Source organism: Anolis sagrei, chromosome 7 (genome assembly GCF_037176765.1).
Source record: "Anolis sagrei isolate rAnoSag1 chromosome 7, rAnoSag1.mat, whole genome shotgun sequence".
Lineage (NCBI taxonomy): Eukaryota > Metazoa > Chordata > Lepidosauria > Squamata > Dactyloidae > Anolis > Anolis sagrei.
The window spans coordinates 4,424,553-4,447,712 of NC_090027.1; the positions used below are offsets into that span (position 1 = coordinate 4,424,553).

Sequence of the window (23,160 nt, forward strand, 5' to 3'; positions counted from 1 at the left end):
TCGGTGGTGGCCCCTCACCTATGGAATTCTCTCCCCAGGGAAATTAGATCAGCGACATCCCTCCTTTTCTTTAGAAGGAAATTAAAAACGTGGATTTGGGACCAGGCGTTTGGGTAATCTGGCAGATAAATAAAGGACAACGACGACTGATAGGAACGGGCAATGAGGAATGAATTTATGGATTCTGAGCTGGCGAATGCTGAGCATAAGACTGATTTTATTGACTGTGATATATAATTGATTGTTTTTAACTGTTATAACTGCTTTAATTGCTGTTTTTATATGTTTATCTGTATTATTGTGTAGGCATCGAATTGTGCCTTTTGGAAGCCGCCCTGAGTCCCCCCCTCGGGGGTTGAGAAGGGCGGGGTAGAAATACGCAAAATAAATAAATAAAAAATAAATAAAATATAGCAGGGCAATAAAGTGGCAAGAGAAAAGATGACCAGGCCAATTATATATGACACGGATGACTAGGACAGTTTTAAATGGTGTATGTACAAGAGAGGAGATTCCATCTGAACATTAGGAAGAACTTTCTGACTGTGAGAGCCGTTCAGCAGTGGAACTCTCTGCCCCGGAGTGTGGTGGAGGCTCCTTCTTTGGAAGCTTTTAAGCAGAGGCTGGATGGCCATCTGTCAGGGGTGATTTGAATGCAATATTCCTGCTTCTTGGCAGAATGGGGTTGGACTGGATGGCTCTTGAGGTCTCTTCCAACTCTTTGATTCTATGATTCTATGATTCTATGTTAATATTTTGATAAATGTTTTTTAATGTATATGTATGTGTATGTGAATTTGTGTCCCGGCATTGAATGTTTGCCATGTATATACTGTGCTCCGCCCTGAGTCCCCTTTGGGGTGAGAAGGGCGGAATAATAATAATAATAATAATAATAATAATAATAATAATCTTTATTTATACTTCTCCCCCAATGGGGACTCGGAGCGGCTTACATGGGGCCAAGCCCGAACAACAAATTACCATCCAAAAAATACAACATTACAATAAAATAAACAACATAATAATAAAAAAAACAAAGCATATAAACAATACACATGAAACATAAAACCAAAACATAAAAACAGAATATAAATGGGTTGTTGTAGGTTTTTCCGGGCTATATGGCCATGTTCTGGAGGCAATTTTTGTCCTGACGTTTCGCCTGCATCTATGGCAAGCATCCTCAGAGGTAGTGAGGTCTGTTGGAAGTAGGAAAATTGAGTTTATATATCTGTGGAATGACCAGGGTGGGACAAAGGACTTTTTTCTGCTGGGGCTAGGTGTGAATGTTTCAGCTGATCACCTTGATTAGCATTCAATGGCTTGGAAGGGCCTGGGGGGAATCTTTTGTTGAGAGTGATTTTATGTGCCTGTTTGTTTCCCCTCTGTTGTTTTGCTGTTGTAATTTTTGAGTTTTTTAATACTGGTAGCCAGATTTTGTTCATTTCCATGGTTTCTTCCTTTCTGTTGGAATTGTCCACATGCTTGTGTATTTCACTGGCTTCTCTGTGTGGTCTGACATGGTGGTTGTGAGAGTGGTCCAGCACTTCTGTGTTCTCAAATAATCTGCTGTGTCCAGGTTGGTTCATCAGGTGCTCTGCTATGGCTGACTTCTCTGGTTGGAGTAGTCTGCAGTGCCTTTCATGTTCCTTGATGCGTGTCTGGGCAATGCTGCGTTTGGTGGTCCCTATGTAGACTTGTCCACAGCTACATGGTACATGGTAGACTCCTGCAGAGGTGAGAGGATCCCTCTTGTCCTTTGCTGAATGGAGCATTCATTGGATTTTCTCCTGTGTACCATGCAGCTGTGGACAAGTCTACATAGGGACCACCACACTCAGCACTGCGCAGACACAAGGAACATGAAAGGCACTGCAAACTACTCTAACCAGAGAAGTCAGCCATAGCAGAGCACCCGAGGAACCAACCTGGACACAGCAGATTATTTGAGAACACAGAAGTGCTGGACCACTCTCACAACCACCATGTCAGGCTACACAGAGAAGCCATTGAAATCCACAAGCATGTGGACAATTTCAACAGAAAGGAAGAAACCATGAAAATGAACAAAATCTGGCTAACAGTATTAAAGGACTCAAAAATCACAACAGCAAAACAAAAGAGGGGAAACAAACAGGCACATAAAATCACTCTCAACAAAAGATTCCCCCCAGGCACTTCCAAGCCATTGAATGCTAATCAAGGTGATCAGCTGAAACATTCACAGCTAGCCCCGGCAGACAAAAGTCCTTTGTTCCACCCTGGTCATTCCACAGATATATAAACCCATTTTTCCTAGTTCCAACAGACCTCACTACCTCTGAGGATGCTTGCCATAGATGCAGGCAAAACGTCAGGAGAAAAATTGCCTCCAGAACATGGCCATATAGCCCGGAAAAACCTACAACAACCCAGTGATTCCGGCCATGAAAGCCTTCGACAATACATAGAATATAAATGTTTTAAATAAATAAATAATAAACATAAGCAGATCACCTATCCAGATACTCCAGTTATGGAGCTAATCGCATCTCCCAGGCTAAGTGCTCATCCACACTTATCAGGCAGTAGCTGTTGTGAACAACAAAGGTCTGTTCTCTCATTGACAGAAACCCAGCACTTTTGTTTTTCTACCCTTCTCTTACAAACAATCTCGATATAACTGTCAGGAGATCCCTGTCACAACCATGTTCACATCAGAGATCAATCCTATGGGGCTGCATAAACATCCATGAGCCGCATCCTGATTGACAGGGGAACAGACCCCAGTGGTTTGCAGTGGCTGCTGCATGGTGAAAATGCACTAGGGAAGGTTCTCAGTCCCTATGCATTCCCTAAACTAGTAATCATGAATACCAATCACACAGTCTAGATGAGGCATCCAGAACGGCTACCGTGAATTGTGGCTTTGCATCTGATCCCTCAGAGGAGGACACCGAGAGATCTGTTGCAAGGCCTGAGAGTTTGCTGGATACATCTCATGGGCCACAACGTGAACGGAATGCAAGGGAGCCCTTCTCTATGCAAACCCATTCTTCCATGGAGCTGGGCAGACAAATAGGGCCGGCTCCATCTTTCAGGGCTGCCTGGGGAATGCATCCGGATGAGCCAGGTGAGTCACCGTCAGATGGCAGGTCCTGAATGCCAAATGGGTTTCACAAGGACACGGGCTCCGTCCTGCTCGCGCCCTTCAAAGAAAGCCTGGGCAAAGCGGAAGAACCTCTTGCAGAAGTGAGAGGAAGACCAAGACCCACCCAATGAATGCTCAAAGAATGGTGGGCAGTGGCTACTACCTATCTCTAGGTGCGGTGATGGCATCCAAGCATTTTCTCAGGATTGGAGGGGGGGAAAGTTACGTTTGGCCCTTCTGCGCCCACCAATTCAAAACCTTCCCTCTCCAACATTTCCGAAAGCAAATTCTTCTTTTGTTGTTTTATATAAGACACCCCAATTTCTGATGCAATTGTTTCTCATGGGACCTGCGCCTCTCAGTAGAAGTTTGAGGAAAAATGGGAAATTGAGCATGTAGGAAAAACAACCTCTATTAAGTAAAACAATACAAATGACCAACCAAAACGAATGTATGATTTCAGGGGCAGGTGAGGATCCATGAGCATCCAAAAATGGTGGAATGGAGAAAGCAGGGGGAACCAGTCACGAGTCCCAGAGCCTACCTGGTTGCAGGTGTTGATGTCCACTCCATTCCTCAAGTGATCCAAGGCTTTGTCCAGATTCCCAGATCGCGCTGCCCGCAAGAAGCTTGTCGCAGCATCGGCCTTGGAGAGAGAAGAGGAGGGAAATGGTTAATGCACGGGTCTTGCTTTCCTGGGTCGTCTAAGGCCGGGTTCTTATGGGAATACAACAACACCTGGCACCTAAAAATTAAAGATAGCCTAGAGAAAGCAGTGAATAGCTTCCAATGGCCCGCAGCCTCCTGGGGTTGCCCTTGAAGACGGCCCGGAAGCTTCAATTGGTCCAACGTGTGGCAGCCATGTTACTAACAGGAGCGGGACGCAGGGAGCACACAACCCCCTTGTTGTACCAGCTCCACTGGCTGCCGATTTGCTACCGGGCTCAATTCAAGGTGCTGGCGTTGGCCTATAAAGCCCTAAACGGTTCAGGCCCAAGATACCTAACGGACCGCATCTCGGCCTATGAGCCCACCAGGACTTTGAGATCTTCCGGAGAGGCCCTGCTCTCGATCCCGCCTGCCTCACAGGCACGCCTGGCGGGGACGAGAGATAGGGCCTTCTCGGTGGTGGCTCCTCGGCTGTGGAACACTCTTCCCGTGGACATCAGACTGGCACCTTCCCTGATGATCTTCCACAGAAAATTAAAAACTTGGCTGTTCAAGAAGGCGTTCGAACAAGAAGTGCAATGATTGGTAAGGACGATAGGAATGGAACAACGGAAAATGATACTAGATTGTGGTTTGGACGATGAGACGATGTGGAATGACTTTTGTAGTAATTGACGATGTTTTTGATGATAATGTTGTTGTTAATACTGGATTGTGCATTGTTTTAGATTGTGTCTTGAATTTTGAACCCTGTTTTTCTATGTTGTACACCGCTGTGAGTCGCCTTCGGGCTGAGAACAGCGGTATAGAAGCAAAGTAAATAAATAAATAAATAAATATTATTTATTTGTTTATTTATTTACTTACAGCTTTTCTATTCCGCCCTTCTCCTCACCCCACAGGGGACTCAGGGGGGATTACAGTGTACACATATATTGTAAACATTCAATGCCAATTTTGACCTACAACATATACAGACATAGACAGAGGCTATTTAACTTTTTCTGGCCGCCAGGGAAGCTGTCGCTTTAATCGTCCATCTGCGACGCTGATGAAGCATTTCCGCATTCCCCGCATGCTTCCCCGCTGGAATGCTTTGCTGGAGTCTTCTTTATGGCCTCATAAATGAGTTAATTTAGCCTCCCCACACTTTAAGGTGATACCTTATTTTCCTACTTGACAGATGCAACTGTCTTTCGGGTTGCAAAGGTCGACAACAGGCTACACGCAATTGGTTGGAAACCCACTCCAACCCGGGCTGGCTTCGAACTCATGACCTTTTGGTCAGAGTGATCTTAATGCAGCTGACACTCAGCCAGCTGCGCCACAATCCTGGTGCTCCTTCTCAACCTATCCAAAGGAGGACATCTCTCTCCTCCAGCATGTGCTAGTTGCATCTAGAACAGGAGAGGGAGGTCACGGAAAAGACATCCATGGAAGTCTGTCTGAACATCTTTGAAATGGTCTTATCGAATGGACAGGTGTCCACATTGGCTAAAGCACACTGCGCACATTTTGAAAAGGTCTGACGTGACACTGCAAGTTTTTCAAATGTTGTCAAACACATGATTCGTGGCACGCAACAAATCACTCCTCCGAAAAAGGGACAAGAGAGCTCCAAAGGGGAGTTTCTTTCTGTGTTTGGAGCTGCCCACAGTGCTGAATCCACTTCCGGGATAATAAACATATTAGATAAGTCAAAGCTAAAGGTTTTCCCCTGGCATTAAGTCTAGTCTTGTCCGACTCTGTGACTCTGGTGCTCATCTCCATTTCTAAGCTGAAGAGCCTTATGATTCTATGAAAAATAATAATGGTTGTTGTAGGTTTTTTCGAGCTATATGGCTATGGTCTAGAGGCATTTTCGGGCCATATAGCTCGAAAAAACCTACAACAACCTAGTGATTCAGGCCATGAAAGCCTTCAACAATACAATAATAATGGTATTTGAAATGTGTCCTGATTGCATTTATTCTCCAGTGCAGATGCGTCCAGAGAAGAGTATGGACCTTAGGAAACTATAAATTCCAGTACTGCATAGTATGGAGCTATGGTATTTAAAGTGGGGTCCAAGAGCATTTATTCCATAGTGTAAATGCACCAAGGGAAGGGTATGGATCTTGGAAAACTATGACTCCCAGGACTGAACAGCATGGAGACATGGCATAATAATAATAATAATAATAATAATAATAATAATAATAACCATCATCATCATCATCATCGTCAAATCACAGAATCATAGAGTTGGAAGAGACCTCGTGGGGCATCCAGTCCAACTCCATTCTGCCAAGAAGCAGGGAAATTGCATTCAAAGCACTCCTGACAGATGGCCATCCACTGTTTAAAACAGTGGTTCTCAACCTGGGGTCCCCAGATGTTTTTGGCCTAAAACTCCCAGAAATCCCAGCCAATTTACCAGCTGCTAGAATTTCTGGGAGTTGAAGGCCAAAAACATCTAGGGACCCCAGGTTGAGAACCATTGGTTTAAAAGCTTCCAAAGAAGGAGCCTCCACCACACTCAGGGGCAGAGAGTTCCACTGCTGAACGGCTCTCACAGTCAGGAAGTTCTTCCTCATGTTCAGGTGGAATCTCCTCTCTTGTAGTTTGAAGCCATTGTTTCGCGTCCTAGTCTCCAGGGAAGCGGAAAACAAGCTTGCTTCCTCCTCCTCCCTGTGGCTTCCTCTCACGTATTTATACATGGCCCTCATTGTGCCTCCTCTCAGCCTTCTCTTCTTCAGACTAAACATGCCCAGCTCTTTAAGCCGCTCCTCATAGGGCTTGTTCTCCAGACCCTGGATCATTTTAGTGGCCCTCCTCTGGACACTTTCCAGCTTGTCAATATCTCCCTTCAATTGTGGTGCCCAAAATTGGACACAATATTCCAGGTGTGGTCTAACCAAGGCAGAATAGAACATGGGGAGCATGACTTCCCTGGATCTAAACACTATGATCCTATTGATAAAAGCCAAAATCCCATTGGCTTTTGTGCCGCCACATGACATTGTTGGCTCATGTTTAACTTGCTGTCCATCATCATCATCATCATCATCATCATCATCATCATCATCCTTCTCTCTTGGCTTCTCCATGCAACACAAGGCACAGACATATCACGGAAGGGAGGGAATGGAAGGAAAGGAAAGGACCTGGAAAGGCTATTTTTAAGAAAGGAATTGTTTTGGCAAAGTAAAAACTCGGTGAGCAAAAGGGAATGCTTTCCCCAACAAGGGCACTTTTGGCTCCTCCCACAATATCCCCTCCCACAAATTGGGGAAATGTTTTATTGTAAACCTGGGAGCAACGAATGCCATCACATTACAGAAATGGCCAAACATCTTGATTACTTCAAAAAATCCACATCCCTGCCACCTCATGAAACGTTTTAAAAGAATGCTGGCCCTCACGCTTAAAATACGCCAAGAATGCTCTCTCCTACACTTGAAGCCAAACTAATATGATAACAAGAGTGGCTTCCCAGATTTTAAGCACAGCACTCCATGCTTGACCAGGGCGGGTCGGCGCTGCTTGTGTTATTGGATCTCACAGCAGCATTGGACACAGTCGACCACAATCTTTTGACCCACCGCCTTGCTGCTGTTGGAGTCAGGGAGACAGCTTTGAATTGGCTGTCCTCCTTCCTTCACAACCGTGGACAGCGAGTGGAGAGGGGAGGCCTGGTCTCTGAGAGGTCCCCTCTCTCTGTCTTGTGGGGTTCCTCAGGGGGCCATTCTCTCCCCTCTCTTGTTTAACATCTCTATGCGACCACTTGCTCAGCTGGTTCGAGGTTTTGGGCTGGAGTGTTATCAGTACGCCGATGACACTCAGCTGGTGCTGAAGATGGAAGGCCGACCGGACTCTGTACCCGATTCCTTCCATCAGTGCCTCGAGGCCGTTACTGGATGGCTGCGTGCCAGCAGGTTGAGGGTGAATCTTGCAAAGATGGAGATCCTATGGCAGTGGGGATATCCAGTTGCCTAACTTGGATGGTGAGACGCTATGCCTGTCATTGTTGGTCAAGAGTCTGGGAGTCCTTTTGGACCCTCTCTTTCTGACAATGGAGGCCCAGGTCTCCGCCCTGAGCAGAACCACCTTCTTTCACCTGCGGCAGGCTAGACGGCTGGCCCCCTCCTTGTCCAGGGACGACCTAGCTACGGTGATCCAGGCCACAGTCATCTCAAGACTGGACTACTGTAACGCCCTCTACATTGGCCTTCCTCTGTCAGTGATCCGGAAGCTCAAATTGGTACAAAAAGCAGCTGCTCGGCTTCTTCAGGGAATTCTGATGAGATGCCACATAACCCCAATATTACTGCAGCTGCATTGGTTACCAATTGAGCACCGGATCACTTTCAAAGTGATGGGACTCACCTTGAAGGCCTTACATGGTCTGGGGCCGGTGTCCCTGAGGGACCGCCTCTCCCCCTCCCAACCCCAGAGATCCCTCCATTCTGAGGACCAAGATCATTGGAAATTCCCAGTGTCAAGACCTTGTGTCTAACAGCAACCAGACGCAGAGCCTTCACAGCAGTGGCACCATCACTCTGGAATACTCTGCCACCTGAAGTCCGTGCCTTGTGGGACCTATCAGCTTTCCGCAGGGCGTGTAAGAGATATCTGTTTCGACAGGCCTTTGATCTTTGATATTGCTGTTTTTAAATTGTTTTAAATTGTTTTTAAATTGTGTTCGATTTTAGCCATTCTTGTAAGCCGCTCCGAGCCCCAGGGGAATGGCCGCATATACGTTTGAATAATAAATAAATAAATAATGGAATTCAGTAAATGTGATGAAGAAACTGGCAAAACCATGTCTGAAACAAAACAACACTGGTACACAAACTAACATATGATGACCTTCTCAAACACCTTTCGACTAACTCTTTTGCAAAGTAAATTCTGCTTCCAGTCGAGGGAAAGAACTTCCCCCAGCTGGGATTTATCTGGAAGTTGACCTGAGTCAGGATTTAGCCCTGCAGAAGATGGACGGACTCAATTGGGAACCTTGCATCAGCCTTCGGGAATGGAAATCCCTCCCTTTGCAAAAGGAAAGTGGAGCATCAGGTGCCCGAGAAGCAGAGGTAACGGAGATCCTCCGGCTAAAATTAACCGAGCATTTCCTGTGTGGGACCCTCGGCTGGGAAAGGAGCCTCACAGGGGAGAAGAAAACAAGCTGGCAACCGGCACAAGCCGAGGGGCATTTGTGAATGGAAGAGGACCTGGCCTCACCCCAAAGCTGCCCAAACGATTTCTCTTGTCCTTCCTCACCCCAGAGCCAGATCCAAGCCAGGGAGGAGCTGTGCCTTGCTTTGCAGGCAGCCCATTCCAGGTTTAACTCCCTCGCGTCTCCAGGTCAGGCCGAGAAACAAAGATATCCTGTCTGATACCCCTTGGCAGGTGAAAACCAGGGCAACACAACATCAGCATGACACCAAGATGGCAAAAGTTATTAAGTGAGGAAGGACAAAATAGTTAGGAAAAGATGGAGAAGTTTGCCTTTTGGTCTGAGTGCCGGATTACAACTCCAGTTGCAGCTGACAACAACAACATCATCATCATTATTTGAAACACAACATGATTAGAGCACAGCAAACAAGATCACAATGCTGTATTTTGTATTCAATCCCACGTCAAACACTTCCCAAGTGTCTAGGACTGTGTGATGTATTGGCAAATAATGTGTGCAGCTCCAAGTAGGGTGACAGATGGTAATTTTGTCAGCACTGATTGTTTTTAAGTGCAGGCCAAGGTCTTTGGGCACTGCACCCAGTGTGCCGATGTCCACTGAGACCCCCTTGACTGGCTTGTGCCAGTGTACTATTATTATTATTATTATTATTATTATTATTATTATTATTAGATACAAACAAAATTTGTACACAGCAAACAAGATCACTCTCCTGGCTGTTGTATTGGATCACACATCGGACACTTCCCAAGTGTCTAGGACTGTGTGATGTATTGGCAAATAATGTGTGCAGATCCCAGTAGGGTGGCCATTTGTAGCTGGCAGGTAGTAATTTTGTCAGTGCTGATTGTTTTTAAGTGCAGGCCACGGTCTTTGGGCACTGCACCCAGTGTGCTGATCTCCACTGAGACCCCCTTGACTGGCTTGTGCCAGAGTATTATTATTATTATTATTATTATTATTATTATTATTATTAGATACACAACAAAATTAGTACACAGCAAACAAGATCACTCTGCTGGCTGTTGTATTGAATCACACATGGGACACTTCCCAAGTGTCTAGGACTGTGTGATGTATTGGCAAATAATGCATGCATATCCCAGTAAGGTGGACTTTTGCAGCTGACAGATGGTAATTTTGTCAGCACCGATTGTTTTTAAGTGCAGGCCAAGGTCTTCGGGCACTGCACCCAGTGTGCCGATCTCCACTGAGACACCTTGACTGACTTGTGCCAGAGTATCATTATTATTATTATTATTATTATTATTATTATTATTAGATACACAACAAAATTAGTACAAAGCAAACAAGATCACTCTGCTTGTTGTTGTATTGGATCACACGTCAGACACTTCCCAAGTGTCTAGGACTGTGTGATGTATCGGTGAATAATGTGTGCAGATCCCAGTAGGGTGGCTTTTTGTAGCTGTCAGGTGGTAATTTTATCAGTGCCGATTGTTTTTAAGTGCAGACCAAGGTGTCTGGGCACTGCACCCAGTGTGCTGATCACCACTGGGACCCCCTTGACTGGCTTGTGCCACAGTCTTTGCAGTTCGATCTTTAAATCCTTGTATCGCACAAGCTTTTCCAAATGCTCATCAATTCTGCTGTTGCGTGAGCTTGCAACACTGATGATCCATACTTTGTTTTTTTCCACGATCATGAGGTCAAGAGCATTGTGCTCCAAAACTCTGTCAGATTGAATTTGGAAGTCCCAAAGTAGTAGTAGTAGTAGTAGTAGTAGTAGTTGTTGTTGTTGTTGTTATTATTATTATTATTATTATTATTATTGAAGTGTTCTTGCCATACATCAAGGGAACCACTGACCACATAGGGAAACTGATGAAGGTAACACAACATACAAACTATCTCCAGACCCACTAAGAAAATCCAACAAATGCTCCATTTAGCAAAGGGCAAGAGGGATCCTCTCACTTCTGCAGGAGTCTACCGTGTACCGTGCAGCTGTGGACAAGTATACATAGGGACCACCAAATGCAACATTGCCCAACACACGCATCAAGGAACATGAAAGGCACTGCAGACTACTTCAACCAGAGAAGTCAGCCATAGCAGAGCACCTGACGAACCAACCTGGACCCAACATATTATTTGAGAATACAGAAATGCCGGACCACTCTCACAACCTTCCAAATACTCAGTGATGCTTGAAGATGTCTCCCTCTTTGTGAAAAGGAAGCAAAGCCTGACCCACTTGGAGATCTCCAGCTCTGGGTTACAGCTGGGAATGCCCAACACCAAGACAAACCAAGAATTCCCATCTGCTGTGGCGAATGGCTTTGGCATTGAATGGAGGAGGGAATTAAAGAGAGGTTGGGTGAAACTGAAGGTGTGCCAAGGGTTAGTTGGGGAGGAACAGCTGAGGTTCCTTTTGCAGAAGGAGAGGGAGAAGCGCTCCTGGGCAAGGCGGCCTTGTGCTCCTTTCGTGCTCAGCTTGGCTTCCTCCTCCTAGGAAACAGGGCTCTGCTTCTCCTGGATTTATTTATTTATTTATTTATTTATTTCGGGTACTTCTACCCCGCCCTTCTCAACCCTTGGCAGCTTGGGAGTGATCCTGGACTCATCGCTGAGCCTGGAACCCCAGGTTTCAGCGGTGGCTGGGAGAGCTTTTGCGCAATTAAAACTTGTGCACCAGTTGCGCCCGTACGTCAGTATGTCTGATCTGGCCATGGTGGTCCATGCTCTTGTTACATCCCAAATAGACTACTGCAACGCTCTCTACGTGGGGTTGCCCTTGAAGACTGTTCGGAAACTTCAACTAGTCCAGCGAGCGGCAGCCAGATTGCTCACCAGAGCGACATACAGGGAGCATACCATCCCCCTGCTGTGCAAAGCTCCACTAGCTGCCGATTCAGTTCCGAGCACAATTCAAGGTGCTGGTTTTGACCTACAAAACCCTATACGGTTCCGGTCCAGTGTATCTGTCCGAACATATCTCCCTCTACGTCCCACCCCGGAGTTTGAGATCATCTGGGGAGGCCCTGCTCTCGACCCCACCATTGTCACAAGTGAGGCTGGTGGGGACGAGGAACAGGGCTTTCTCAGTAGTGGCCCCCCACCTGTGGAACTCACTCCCGGGGGAAATCAGGGCATCATCATCCCTCCTCGCCTTTAGGAGGAGGGTGAAGACTTGGTTATGGGACCAGAACTTTGGGCACTCTGGCAATTAAATCAGACAATCAGGCGAGTAAGACCAACAGGATTGATGAAGTGGAACGTAAAACTAGATCTATGAGTAGCGAACGCTGACCATGTAAGAGGAGAAATTGGGTTTGTATTTGGTTTTATTGATTTTATTGGTTTTATGATTATAATGCATGAATTGTTGTCAACTGTGAACTGATGTAATTTTGTGTATGATTGTTTTATGATGCAGGCATCGAATTGTGCCTTTGCCTTTGTAAGCCACCCTGAGTCCCCTTCGGGGTGAGAAGGGCGGGGTAAAAGAACCCCAAATAAATAAATAATAAATAAATAAACCCACAATTCGATGCCTACACAAAATACAAATAACGTACAAAACCATAGTTAAAACAATTATCACAGTTAAAACAGTCGGTATCTAACACAATCAATAAAACTAATCTCATGCTCAGCGTTCGTCTTTCCGAGTTCCATAATTCCATTCCACTTAGTCAATTCCTGTCCATCGTCAAAGTCCTTTCTTTATCTGCCAGATTGTCCGAATGCCTGGTCCCAAATCCATGTTTTCAATTTTTTCCTAAAGGAAAGGAGGGATGTCGCTGATCTAATTTCCCCGGGGAGTGAATTCCACAGGTGAGGGGCCACCACCGAGAAGACCCTGCTCCTTGTCCCCGCCAACCTCACTTGTGATAGAGGCGGGGTCGAGAGCAGGGCCTCCCCAGAAGATTTTAGACTCCGAGGTGGGATGTAGAGGGAGATCCATTCGGACAGATACACTGGGCCGGAACCGTATAGGGTTTTGTAGGTGAAAACCAGCACTTTGAATTGTGCTCGGAATTGGATTGGCAGCCAGTGGAGCTGACATAGCAGGGGGGTGGGATGCTCCCTGTATGACGCTCCGGTGAGCAATCTGGCTGCCTCCCGCTGGACTAGTTGGAGTTTCTGAACAGTCTTCAAAGGCAACCCCACGTAGAGTGCGTTGCAGTAATCTAATCGGGATGTAACAAGAGCGTGGACCACCGTGGCCAGATCCGACTTCCCAAGGTATGGGCGCAGCTGGTGCACAAGTTTTAATTGACCCCAAGCCCTGCCTGGCGGTTCCACAATGGGGCTGCCCAAGTGGGATCTCCACAGCCTGCCAAAACAACGTCAGAGGGTGCATGCCAGCTTTTGAACATATATGTACATGGAAAGGCTCACGAATCCTATCTGCGGCAGGCCTTGCCCATAAGAGATGCAGAAGAGCATGCAAAACCACCTCTGAATGCACACATACGCATGAGGCCACTCTGAGAGCCAAAATGCCACCACCGCCCCATTTGGGTCAGGCAAAAATACTCGCCACAGCAAGGGCGATTGGAGAAGCAGGAGGGAAGGTTCAAAAGCAGGAGGGATTTTGCAGGAAGGAGGAGAGTGCCATATACTCACAGGAGTAGCCGGGCCGGACTTGCCCTGTCGGGCTGCCATAGTCCCGGGCTTGAGGCGAAACCCGAGTCCGGTCTCCCTCTGCTTCTCAATCTCCTTCCTTCCTTCCTCAGCTATTCCCCACCTTTGGGGGAGCCAGAAAGAAGTTGCACTGCATCCTGTCTAAAAATACAGGCTCTCTTCCTCCCGGTGCAGCCGCTGCAGGGCGAGCCAGATGCTAATGGAGTGTGTTCCTTGCTTCCCTCCCCACTCTCACCATCATTATGTCAGGCTGGGATATTTAATAGCCACTCGCCTCCCAGCAACAAGCGGCCCGCTGCCAACCCATGGCAGGAGTGGGTCAAAGGAGCCGCTGGTCCCAGCCCCACTTGCTTCTGGACCGATGAAGAGCCAGGGGACCAGAGGGCAGCCATCCTTACCATCTTCCAATGGGGCCGGTCCAAGGCTCCGTTGAGGCCTCTGGGGAGGGGAGAGGAAGGAGGATCCATTCCGCTAATGAACTCAAAGAGATATAATGCCCAAAGGAAACTCCACAGAGATGAGGCGTGGTGGAAAGAGCCTCTCTCTCCCATCCTCGCTGTCCCCAGATGCCGTGCTGCCTGAGGAACAAAATTGCACCCTTTGCTCCATTCCATGTATACTCCTAAAGCCTTTCTTGACCTCGCGCAATGGGATGGCACCAGGAAAAAAAATTCAGGAGTGGTTGAAAAGTTTCCCCTCCAAGATGACTTTCTCATCGAGTATCTCCTGATCTGGCGCAAGATCTCAACCAAGCCCTGAAATGACCATCATTATGTAAAGGTTCTTCACAGGTAATAATAGCTCTTGATATTATTATGTGTGTGTTCTGAGGCTTCGGCCTGTGTAAGCCGCATCGAGTCCTTCGGGAGATGCTAACAGGGTACAAATAAAGTTAATAATAATAATAATAATAATAATAATATCTGTGGATCCCACGGGAGCATTGCAGCGCACCCAAATACCTGGAAGTCACTTTGGACCGTGCTCTGACCTACAAGATGCACTGCCTGAACATCAAACAAAAAGTGGGTACTAGAAACAATATCATACTTAAGCTGACGGGCACAGCCTGGGGATCACAACCAGATACAGTGAAGACATCTGCCCTTGCGCTATGCTACTCTGCTGCTGAGTACGCATGCCCAGTGTGGAACATATCTCACCACGCTAAAACAGTGGATGTGGCTCTTAATTATCACGGGGTGTCTGCGCCCTACACCACTCGAGAAATTACACTGCTTAGCCGGTATTGCATCACCTGACATCCGCCGGGAAGTAGCAATCAATAGTGAAAGGACCAAGGCAGTGACATCTCCAGCTCATCCCTTGTTTGGGTATCAGCCAGAACGTCAATGACTTAAATCAAGAAATAGTTTTCGAAGATCTACAGAGACACTCGCTGGAACACCTCAGCAAGCGAGAGTTCAAAAGTGGCAGGCTCAAACCCAGAACCTCAATCCATGGGTGATACCAGATGAGAGACTCCCCCCTGGGCACACAGAAGAAGACTGGGCGACTTGGAAGGGGCTGAATAGACTGCGCTCTGGCACCACGAGATGCAGAGCCACCCTTAAGAAATGAGGCCACAAAGTGGAATCCACGACATACGAGTGTGGAAAACAGCAAACTACAGACCACCTGCTGCAATGCAACCTGAGCCCTGCCACACGCACAATGGAGGACCTTCTTGCAGCAACACCAGAGGGACTCCAAGTGGCCAGATACTGGTCAAAGGACATTGAATCAACTACCAAGCTTGCAAAATTTGTGTGTGTGTTTTTAAAAAAATCTGTTTGTTTGTTTTGTACTGTTAGAAATGTAATACAATGTTCTGGTTGCGGATGACACAATAAATAAATAAATCCTACTGTGATTGGCTGGCCTCTCAGCCAAGAGGAGGGATGTTTCTGAGACTTCAAGCGTGGAGGGGAGAGCAGGCGTGCTCAGTGCATGACATGTGCGGGCAAGGGAGAGCGTGCGAGGCTGGAGTGAGGCTCACGCCAATAAGTCCCTTCAAGGCAGGAAGTTCTGTGTGGGAAGTTTGGTCCAATTCTATCATTGGTGGGGTTCCAAATGCTCTTTGATTGTAGGTGAACTATAAATCCCAACATCTGCCACTCCCAAACCTCAAGGTCTATTTTTAAATCTTTGCTTCCATTTTTGCCCCCTTTGAGGCCTTCACCTGAACTTCTTGACTTCCCCCAAACCGCACAAGCTCTGCACCTGGACGAGAAAGGAGAACCCTGGAGAATTCTGCCCTCTTTTCCAGAGCAGATGCATTTATCAGCCAAGAGACGCATGGTGACGGAGCACAGAATTTGTGCTGCTGCTTCTTTTTGGAATTGCATCCAACATTGAGGAGTGCACACAGTTCACCAACTTCAAAGACAATTCAAACCTATAAGCAAGTCTGGCCAAGATTCATTTTGGCACATGAGGCATAACAGCTTGACCCCTAAGAGTTTAAGAATATTAATTACTAATTCACTATTTCCCCTTGTTGTGATAATGGTGTAACATTAGAAAATGTTGACCATTTCCGCTACCTTGGCAGCCACCTCTCCATCAAAGTCAACATCGACACCGAAATACAACACCGCCTGAGCTCTGCGAGTGCAGCATTTTCCCGAATGAAGCAGAGAGTGTTTGAGGACCGGGACATCCGTAGGGATACCAAGGTGCTTGTTTATAAAGCTATTGTCCTCCCAACCCTGCTCTATGCCTGCGAAACATGGACTGTCTACAGACGTCGCATGCAACTCCTGGAACAATTCCACCAGTGCTGCCTCCGGAAAATCCTGCAAATCTCTTCGGAAGACAGGCGGACAAACGTCAGCGTGCTGGAAGAAGAAAAGACCACCAGCATTGAAGCGATGGTCCTCTGCCATCAACTCCGCTGGACCGGCCACGTTGTCCAGATGCCTGACCACCGTCTCCCAAAGCAGTTGCTCTACTCTGAACTTAAGAATGGAAAATGGAATGTTGGAGGACAGGAAAAGAGATTGAAAGATGGGCTCAAAGCCAACCTTAAAAACTCTGGCATAGACACTGAGAACTGGGAAGCCCTGGCCCTTGAGCGCTCCAGCTGGAGGTCAGCTGTGACCAGCAGTGCTGCAGAATTCGAGGAGGCACGAGTGGAGGATGAAAGAGAGAAACGTGCCAGGAGGAAGGCATGTCAAGCCAACCCCGACCGGGACCGCCTTCCACCTGGAAACCAATGCCTTCACTGTGGCAGAAGATGCGGGTCAAGAACAGGGCTCCACAGCCACCTACGAACTCACAAAAATAGTCATCAAGGAAGACCATCTTACTCGTCCAACAAGGGATCGCCTAAGTAAAGTAAGTAAGTAAAGTTGTGATACTCCACAATGAATGAGTCGCATTACACTGCCTAACAGCAGGGCAGAACAACTTGTGGCATGCCAATCCCATCATCCTTCATCACTGATTGGAATTGCAATCCAGCAAAATGTAATAAAATACCCATGAATCCAGTGGCAATCTTACTAGGCATAACAGATCGATCATATGACAGATTTTTCATCCAGATGACAACTGCAGCAAGAATTGTAGATGTACCGACGTAGAAATTTGAAGGAACATCAAAAATGGAAGGAATATGTATTGTCGACTTCTAGGGCCGGAATCACTGGGTTGTTGTGAGTTTTCTGGGCTGTCTGGCCATGTTCCAGAAGCAACGGTTCTGGCCCAAGATACCTATCCGAACGTATCTCCGCCTATGAACCCACCAGGACTCTAAGATCTTCTGGGGAGGCCCTGCTCTCGATCCCGCCTGCTTCACAGGCACGTTTGGCGGGGACGAGAGACAGGGCCTTCTCTGTGGTGGCCCCTCGGCTGTGGAACGCCCTGCCCATAGACATTAGATCAGCCCCCTCGTTAATGGTGTTCCGAAGAAAACTGAAAACCTGGCTATTCGAACAGGCGTTCGGAGAAGCAGAGCAATGAGTACAATGAATATAGGAAACGGAATTACGGATGACGAGCTGGATCACGATTCTAGTTACGAGATGTTAATGTGTTGTTTACTGATGTTATTGATGTATAACTAATAGTATACTATGGTGTTAAGTGTTTTTAAATTGTGTATGTTGTTAGCATTGAATCTTTGCTCTTGTTGTTAACCGCGTTGAGTCGCCTACGGGCTGAGAAACTGCGGTATACAAATAAAGTAAATAAATGTATTGTCGAAGGCTTTCATGGCTGGAATCACTAGGTTCTTGTAGGTTTTTTCGGGCTATAGGGCTATGTTCTAGAGGAATTTCTCCTGACGTTTCGCCTGCATCTATGGCAAGCATCCTCAGAGGCCACCTCACCACCTCTGAGGATGCTTGCCATAGATGCAGGCGAAACGTCAGGAGAAATGCCTCTAGAACATAGCCCTATAGCCCGAAAAAACCTACAAGAACCTAAAGTAAATAAATAAATAAATAAATAAATTCTCTCCTGATATTTCGCCTGTATCTATAGCAGGCATTCACAAAGGTTGTGAGGTTGTGTAGACCTCACAACCTCCGAGGATGCCTGCCATAGATGCAGGCGAAACATCAAGGAGATTGCTTCTGGAACATGGCCAGACAGCCCAGAAAACTCACCACAACCCAATGGAAGGAAGGTTTTGTTTCGTAACCCATGGTTTTAAAGCTGTTTTAAAGCCCTGATTTGACCCCTTCTGTCTTTGACCCGTTTGGACCTCTGAAAGACAACCTACATGGCTTCAGATTCAATGACTTGAATGATGCTCAAACAGCTTTGAAATCATGGGTCATGAAGCAAAACCCTGAATTGTTGTAGGTTTTTTCGGGCTGTATGGCCGCAGTCTAGAGGCATTCTCTCCTGACGCCGGGAAGTAGCAGCCAATAGTGAAAGGACCAAGGCAGAGACATCTCCAGCTCATTCCCTGTTTGGGTATCAGCCAGCACGCCAATGACTTAAATCTAGACATAGTTTTCTAAGATCTACAGAGACCCTCGCTGGAACACCCCAGCAAGCGAGAGTCCAAAAGTGGCAGGCTCAAACCCAGCACCTCAACCAATGGCTGATACCAAATGAGAGACTCCCTCCTGGGCACACAGAAGACTGGGCGACTTGGAAGGCATTGAACAGACTGCGCTCTGGCACCACGAGATGCAGAGCCAACCTTCAGAAATGGGGATACAAAGTAGAATCCTCGACATGCGAGTGTGGAGAAGAACAAACCACTGACCACCTGCTGCAATGCAACCTGAGCCCTGCCACATGCACAATGGAGGACCTTCTTGCGGCAACACCGGAAGCACTCCAAGTGGCCAGATACTGCTCAAAGGACATTTAACCAGCTACCAAACTCACAAGTTGTGTATTTTTCTGTTTGTTTGCTTTGTTCTGTTAGACTGGTTGTTCTGACACGACAAATAAATAATCCTGACGTTTCGCCTGCACTTTGGCAAGCATCCTCAGAGGTAGTGAGGCTCTGAGGATGCTTGCCAAAGTGCAGGCAAAACGTCAGGAGAGAATGCCTCTAGACCATGGCCATACAGCCCGAAAAAACCTACAACAACCCAGTGATTCCGGCCATGAAAGCCTTCGACAATACATAAAACCCTGAATTTTTCCAAAATGGTTTTGATACCGGGATCCAACAATGGCACCAATGTGTACAAACTGAAGGTGATGATGTTATTTCCTATTTTTGGCCAATCACAACCAACAACACAACGAGAAAGAGCTAAATTGGAACCTGGTACCTCTCTAGTCCAGTGTTCTGCCCCCATAGCGGTCAGCCAACCGGAGACCTATAGGAAGACACAAGCAGGACAGCAAGGCCATCGCACCCCAGAAACTGGCACAGATATATGTCACAGCATCATGACATCAGTACATTTGTGCAACATGACACACCATAGTGTGATTGCTTGGAAACTAGTCTTTTTAATGGGTGAATCTACCTCCACTCACAAGCCATGGTTTGTTAACTAGTCACAAACCACTATCAGAATGTGTGGTTTAATGATGGCTTACAAATTCTGGCATATTTATAATTTTGGTTTGTTGCGATGTTCATCATCCCTCCAAGGAAACTACAACAAAGGCGAGAGGGAGAACATTCAAGTATGTTTTTGTGGGAAATATCAACCTTCTCAAGCCTCCAATGAAAACATGGGAGAAGTTTATTCAACTGCAAAAGCTTTGTTTTGGCGGCATATCTTGCTATCATTTTTCAACAAATGTCTCATGGAGTCTCAACCAAAATACACTTTAAAATACCTGGGGGTTACCCTGGAGCGTGCTCTGACTTACGAGAAGCACTGCTTGACTATCAAGCAAATAGTGGGTGTGAGAAATAATATCATTCGAAAGTTGATTGGCACAACCTGGGGGTCACAACCAGACACAGTGAAGACATCTATTCTTGTGCTTGAGTGCTCTGCTGCTGAATATAACTCGAATGGTATATAACTCAAATTGCTTAATATATGTTATGTATATAACTCAAATTGCTTACTATGTTGTCTGTGTGTTTTCCTTAAGTCTTTGTTCTGGGAGGGGCTGCAGAAGATGTGATCAGGTCTGGGCTTGTTCACGACTCAGACTCCATTTCAGAACAGAATGCTTTAGACTTCAGTAAAAACAGAATGCTTACAGACTCTCTTGGACTTTCAGACTAGACAGAGACTCTCTTAGACTCTCAGAACAGAGAGATGCTTTAAATATTTGGACTGTTGATTCTAAGAATGATGCCCTGTGTAACCTACACGGAGAAACTACACGGAGAATCCTACCTGTAACTGGACTGATAAGCAAAGTACCTGTATGCTGAATACACGAAATTTGTCAAGTAAAGTAATTATGTTAATTTTAAAGACGTCTGCTTATTTTTTCTCTTGAGAAAAAACAGGTCATCGGTTCAAATCCAGGGAGGACAAGTTGAGCTCCCTCCGTCAGCTCCAGCTCCCCATGTGGGTACATGAGGGAAGCCTCCCACAAGGATGGAAAACATAAAAAACTTCCAGGCGTCCCCTGGGCAACATCACTGCAGATGCCCAATTCTCTCACACCAGAAGCGACTTGCAGTTCCTCAAGTCGCTCCTGACACAGAACAAAGACCTATTTTCATTCTATAGTGTGGATGTGTCCCTTTGACACATGATGCTGAACATCCCCAAAAATGCTTCTTCCCACCCTTGGCAGTAAAATATTATAAGAACGACAATTTTTAAAAGTTAACGATTTGTTACTGTTACACAACATCCCAAAATGGTTGCTTGTGTGTGCCATCAATTGGCTTGTTGAGTTAGGGCAATGGTTCTCAACCTGGGGATCGGGACCCCTGAGGGGGTCATGAGGGGGTGTCAGAGAGGTCGCCAAAGACCATCAGAAAACACAGTATTTTCTGTTGGGCATTGGGGTTCTGTGTGAGAAGTTTGACCCAATTCTATCATTTGTGGGGTTCAGAATGCTCTTTGATTGTAGGTGAACTATAAATCCCAGAAACTACAACTCCCAAAGGTCAAGGACTATGTTCCCCAAACTCCACCTGTGTTCACATTTGGGCATATTGAGTATTCGTGCCAAGTTTGGTTCAGATCTGTCATTGATTGATTCCAGAGTGCTCTCTAGATGTAGGTGAACTACAGCTCCCAAACTCAAGGTCAATGCCCACCAAACCCTTCCAGTATTTTTCTGTTGGTCATGGGAGTTCTGTGTGCCAAGTTTGGTTCAATTCCATCGTTGATGGAGTTCAGAATGCTCTTTGATTGCAGGTTAACTATAAATCCGAGCAACTATAACTCCCAAATGACAAAATCAATCCCCTCCATCAATCCCACCAGTATTCAAATTTGGACATATGGGGTATTTATGCCAAATTTTGTCCGGTGAATGAAAATACATCCTGTATATCAAATATTTACATTATGATTCATAACAGTAGCAAACTTACAGTTATGAAGTAGCAACGAAAATAATGTTATGGTTGGGGGTCACCACAGCATCAGGAACTGTATTATTTATTTGTCGTGTCAAGACAACCAGTCAGATGTATTACATTTCTAACAGAACAAAGCAAACAAACAGACAAAATACAAAATTTGTGAGTTTGGTAGTGGATTAAATGTCCTTTGACCAGTATCTGGCCACTTGGAGTGCCTCTGGTGTCGCCACAAGAAGGTCCTCCATTGTGCTTGTGGCAGGGCTCAGGTTGCATTGCAGCAGGTGGTCAGTGGTTTGCTCTTCTCCACACTCGCATGCCATGGATTCCAATTTGTGGCCACATTTCTGAAGGTTGGCTCTGCAGCTCATGGTGCCCGAGCGCAGTCTGTTCAGCGCCTTCCAAGTCGCCTCATCTTCTTCTGTGTGCCCAGGGGGGAGTCTCTCATTTGGTATCAGCCATTGATTGAGGTTCTGAGTTTGAGCTTGCCACTTTTGGACTCTCGCTTGCTGAGGTGTTCCAACGAGTGTCTCTGTAGATCTTAGAAAACTATTTGATTTAAGTCGTTGATGTTCTGGCTGACACCCAAACAGCTGGGGATGTCTCTGCCTTGGTCCTTTCACTATTGGCTGCTACTTCCCGGCGGATGTCAGGTGGTGCAATACCGGCTAAGCAGTGTAATTTCTCCAGTGGTGTAGGGCGCAGACACCCCATGATAATACGGCATGTCTCATTCAGAGCCACATTCACTGTTTTAGTGTGGTGAGATGCGTTCCACACTGGGCATGCATACTCAGCAGCAGAGTAGCACAGCGCAAGGGCAGATGTCTTCACTGTATCTGGTTGTGATCCTCAGGTTGTGCCAGTCAGCTTTTGTATGATATTGTTTCTAGCACCCACTTTTTGCTTGATATTCAGGCAGTGCTTCTTGTAGGTCAGAGCACAGTCCAGAGTGACTCCCAGGTCTTTGGGTGTGCTGCAATGCTCCAGTGGGATTCCTTCCCAGGTCATCCTCAGAGCTCAGGATGCTTCTCTGTTCTTGAGATGAAAGGCACATGTCTGTGTTTTAGATGGGTTGGGGATCAGCACAAGGGCAGATGCCGTAACTGTGTCTGGTTGTGATCCCCAGGTTGTGCCAGTCAGCTTTTGTATGATATTGTTTCTAGCACCCACTTTTTGCTTGATGTTCAGGCAGAGCTTCTTGTAGGTCAGAGCACGGTCCAGAGTGACTCCCAGGTATTTGGGTGCTCTGCAATGCTCCAGTGGGATTCCTTCCCAGGTCATCCTCAGAGCACGGGATGCTTCTCTGTTCTTGAGATGAAAGGCACATGTCTGTGTTTTAGATGGGTTGGGGATCAGCACAAGGGCAGATGCCGTAACTGTGTCTGGTTGTGATCCCCAGGTTGTGCCAGTCAGCTTTTGTATGATATTGTTTCTAGCACCCATTTTTTGCTTGATGTTCAGGCAGTGCTTCTTGTAGGTCAGAGCACGGTCCAGAGTGACTCCGAGGTATTTGGGTGCGCTGCAATGCTCCAGTGGGATTCCTTCCCAGGTAATAATCCTCAGAGCTTGGGATGCTTCTCTGTTCTTACGGTGAAAGGCACATGTCTGTGTTTTAGATGGATTGTATATTAT

General features: G+C 46.5%; 1 protein-coding gene across 10 annotated transcripts in view; it reads right to left on the minus strand.

Annotated features, from left to right (window-relative positions):
- Positions 1 to 23,160, minus strand: part of ANK1 (ankyrin 1) — a 324,523-nt gene that overhangs the window by 175,188 nt on the left and 126,175 nt on the right. For 5 of the 10 annotated variants that reach the window (XM_067470653.1, XM_067470652.1, XM_067470651.1 and 2 more), the window contains exons 2-3: positions 19,343 to 19,390; positions 3,678 to 3,779 (exon numbers count right to left, since the gene is read on the minus strand). In XM_067470653.1, coding sequence (XP_067326754.1) covers positions 3,678 to 3,779; positions 19,343 to 19,390 — 150 coding nt within the window. Of the gene's footprint in view, positions 1 to 3,677; positions 3,780 to 13,580; positions 13,656 to 19,342; positions 19,391 to 23,160 lie in introns of those variants that run through there. The other 5 variants (XM_067470656.1, XM_067470654.1, XM_067470650.1 and 2 more) reach the window with 2 other exon arrangements.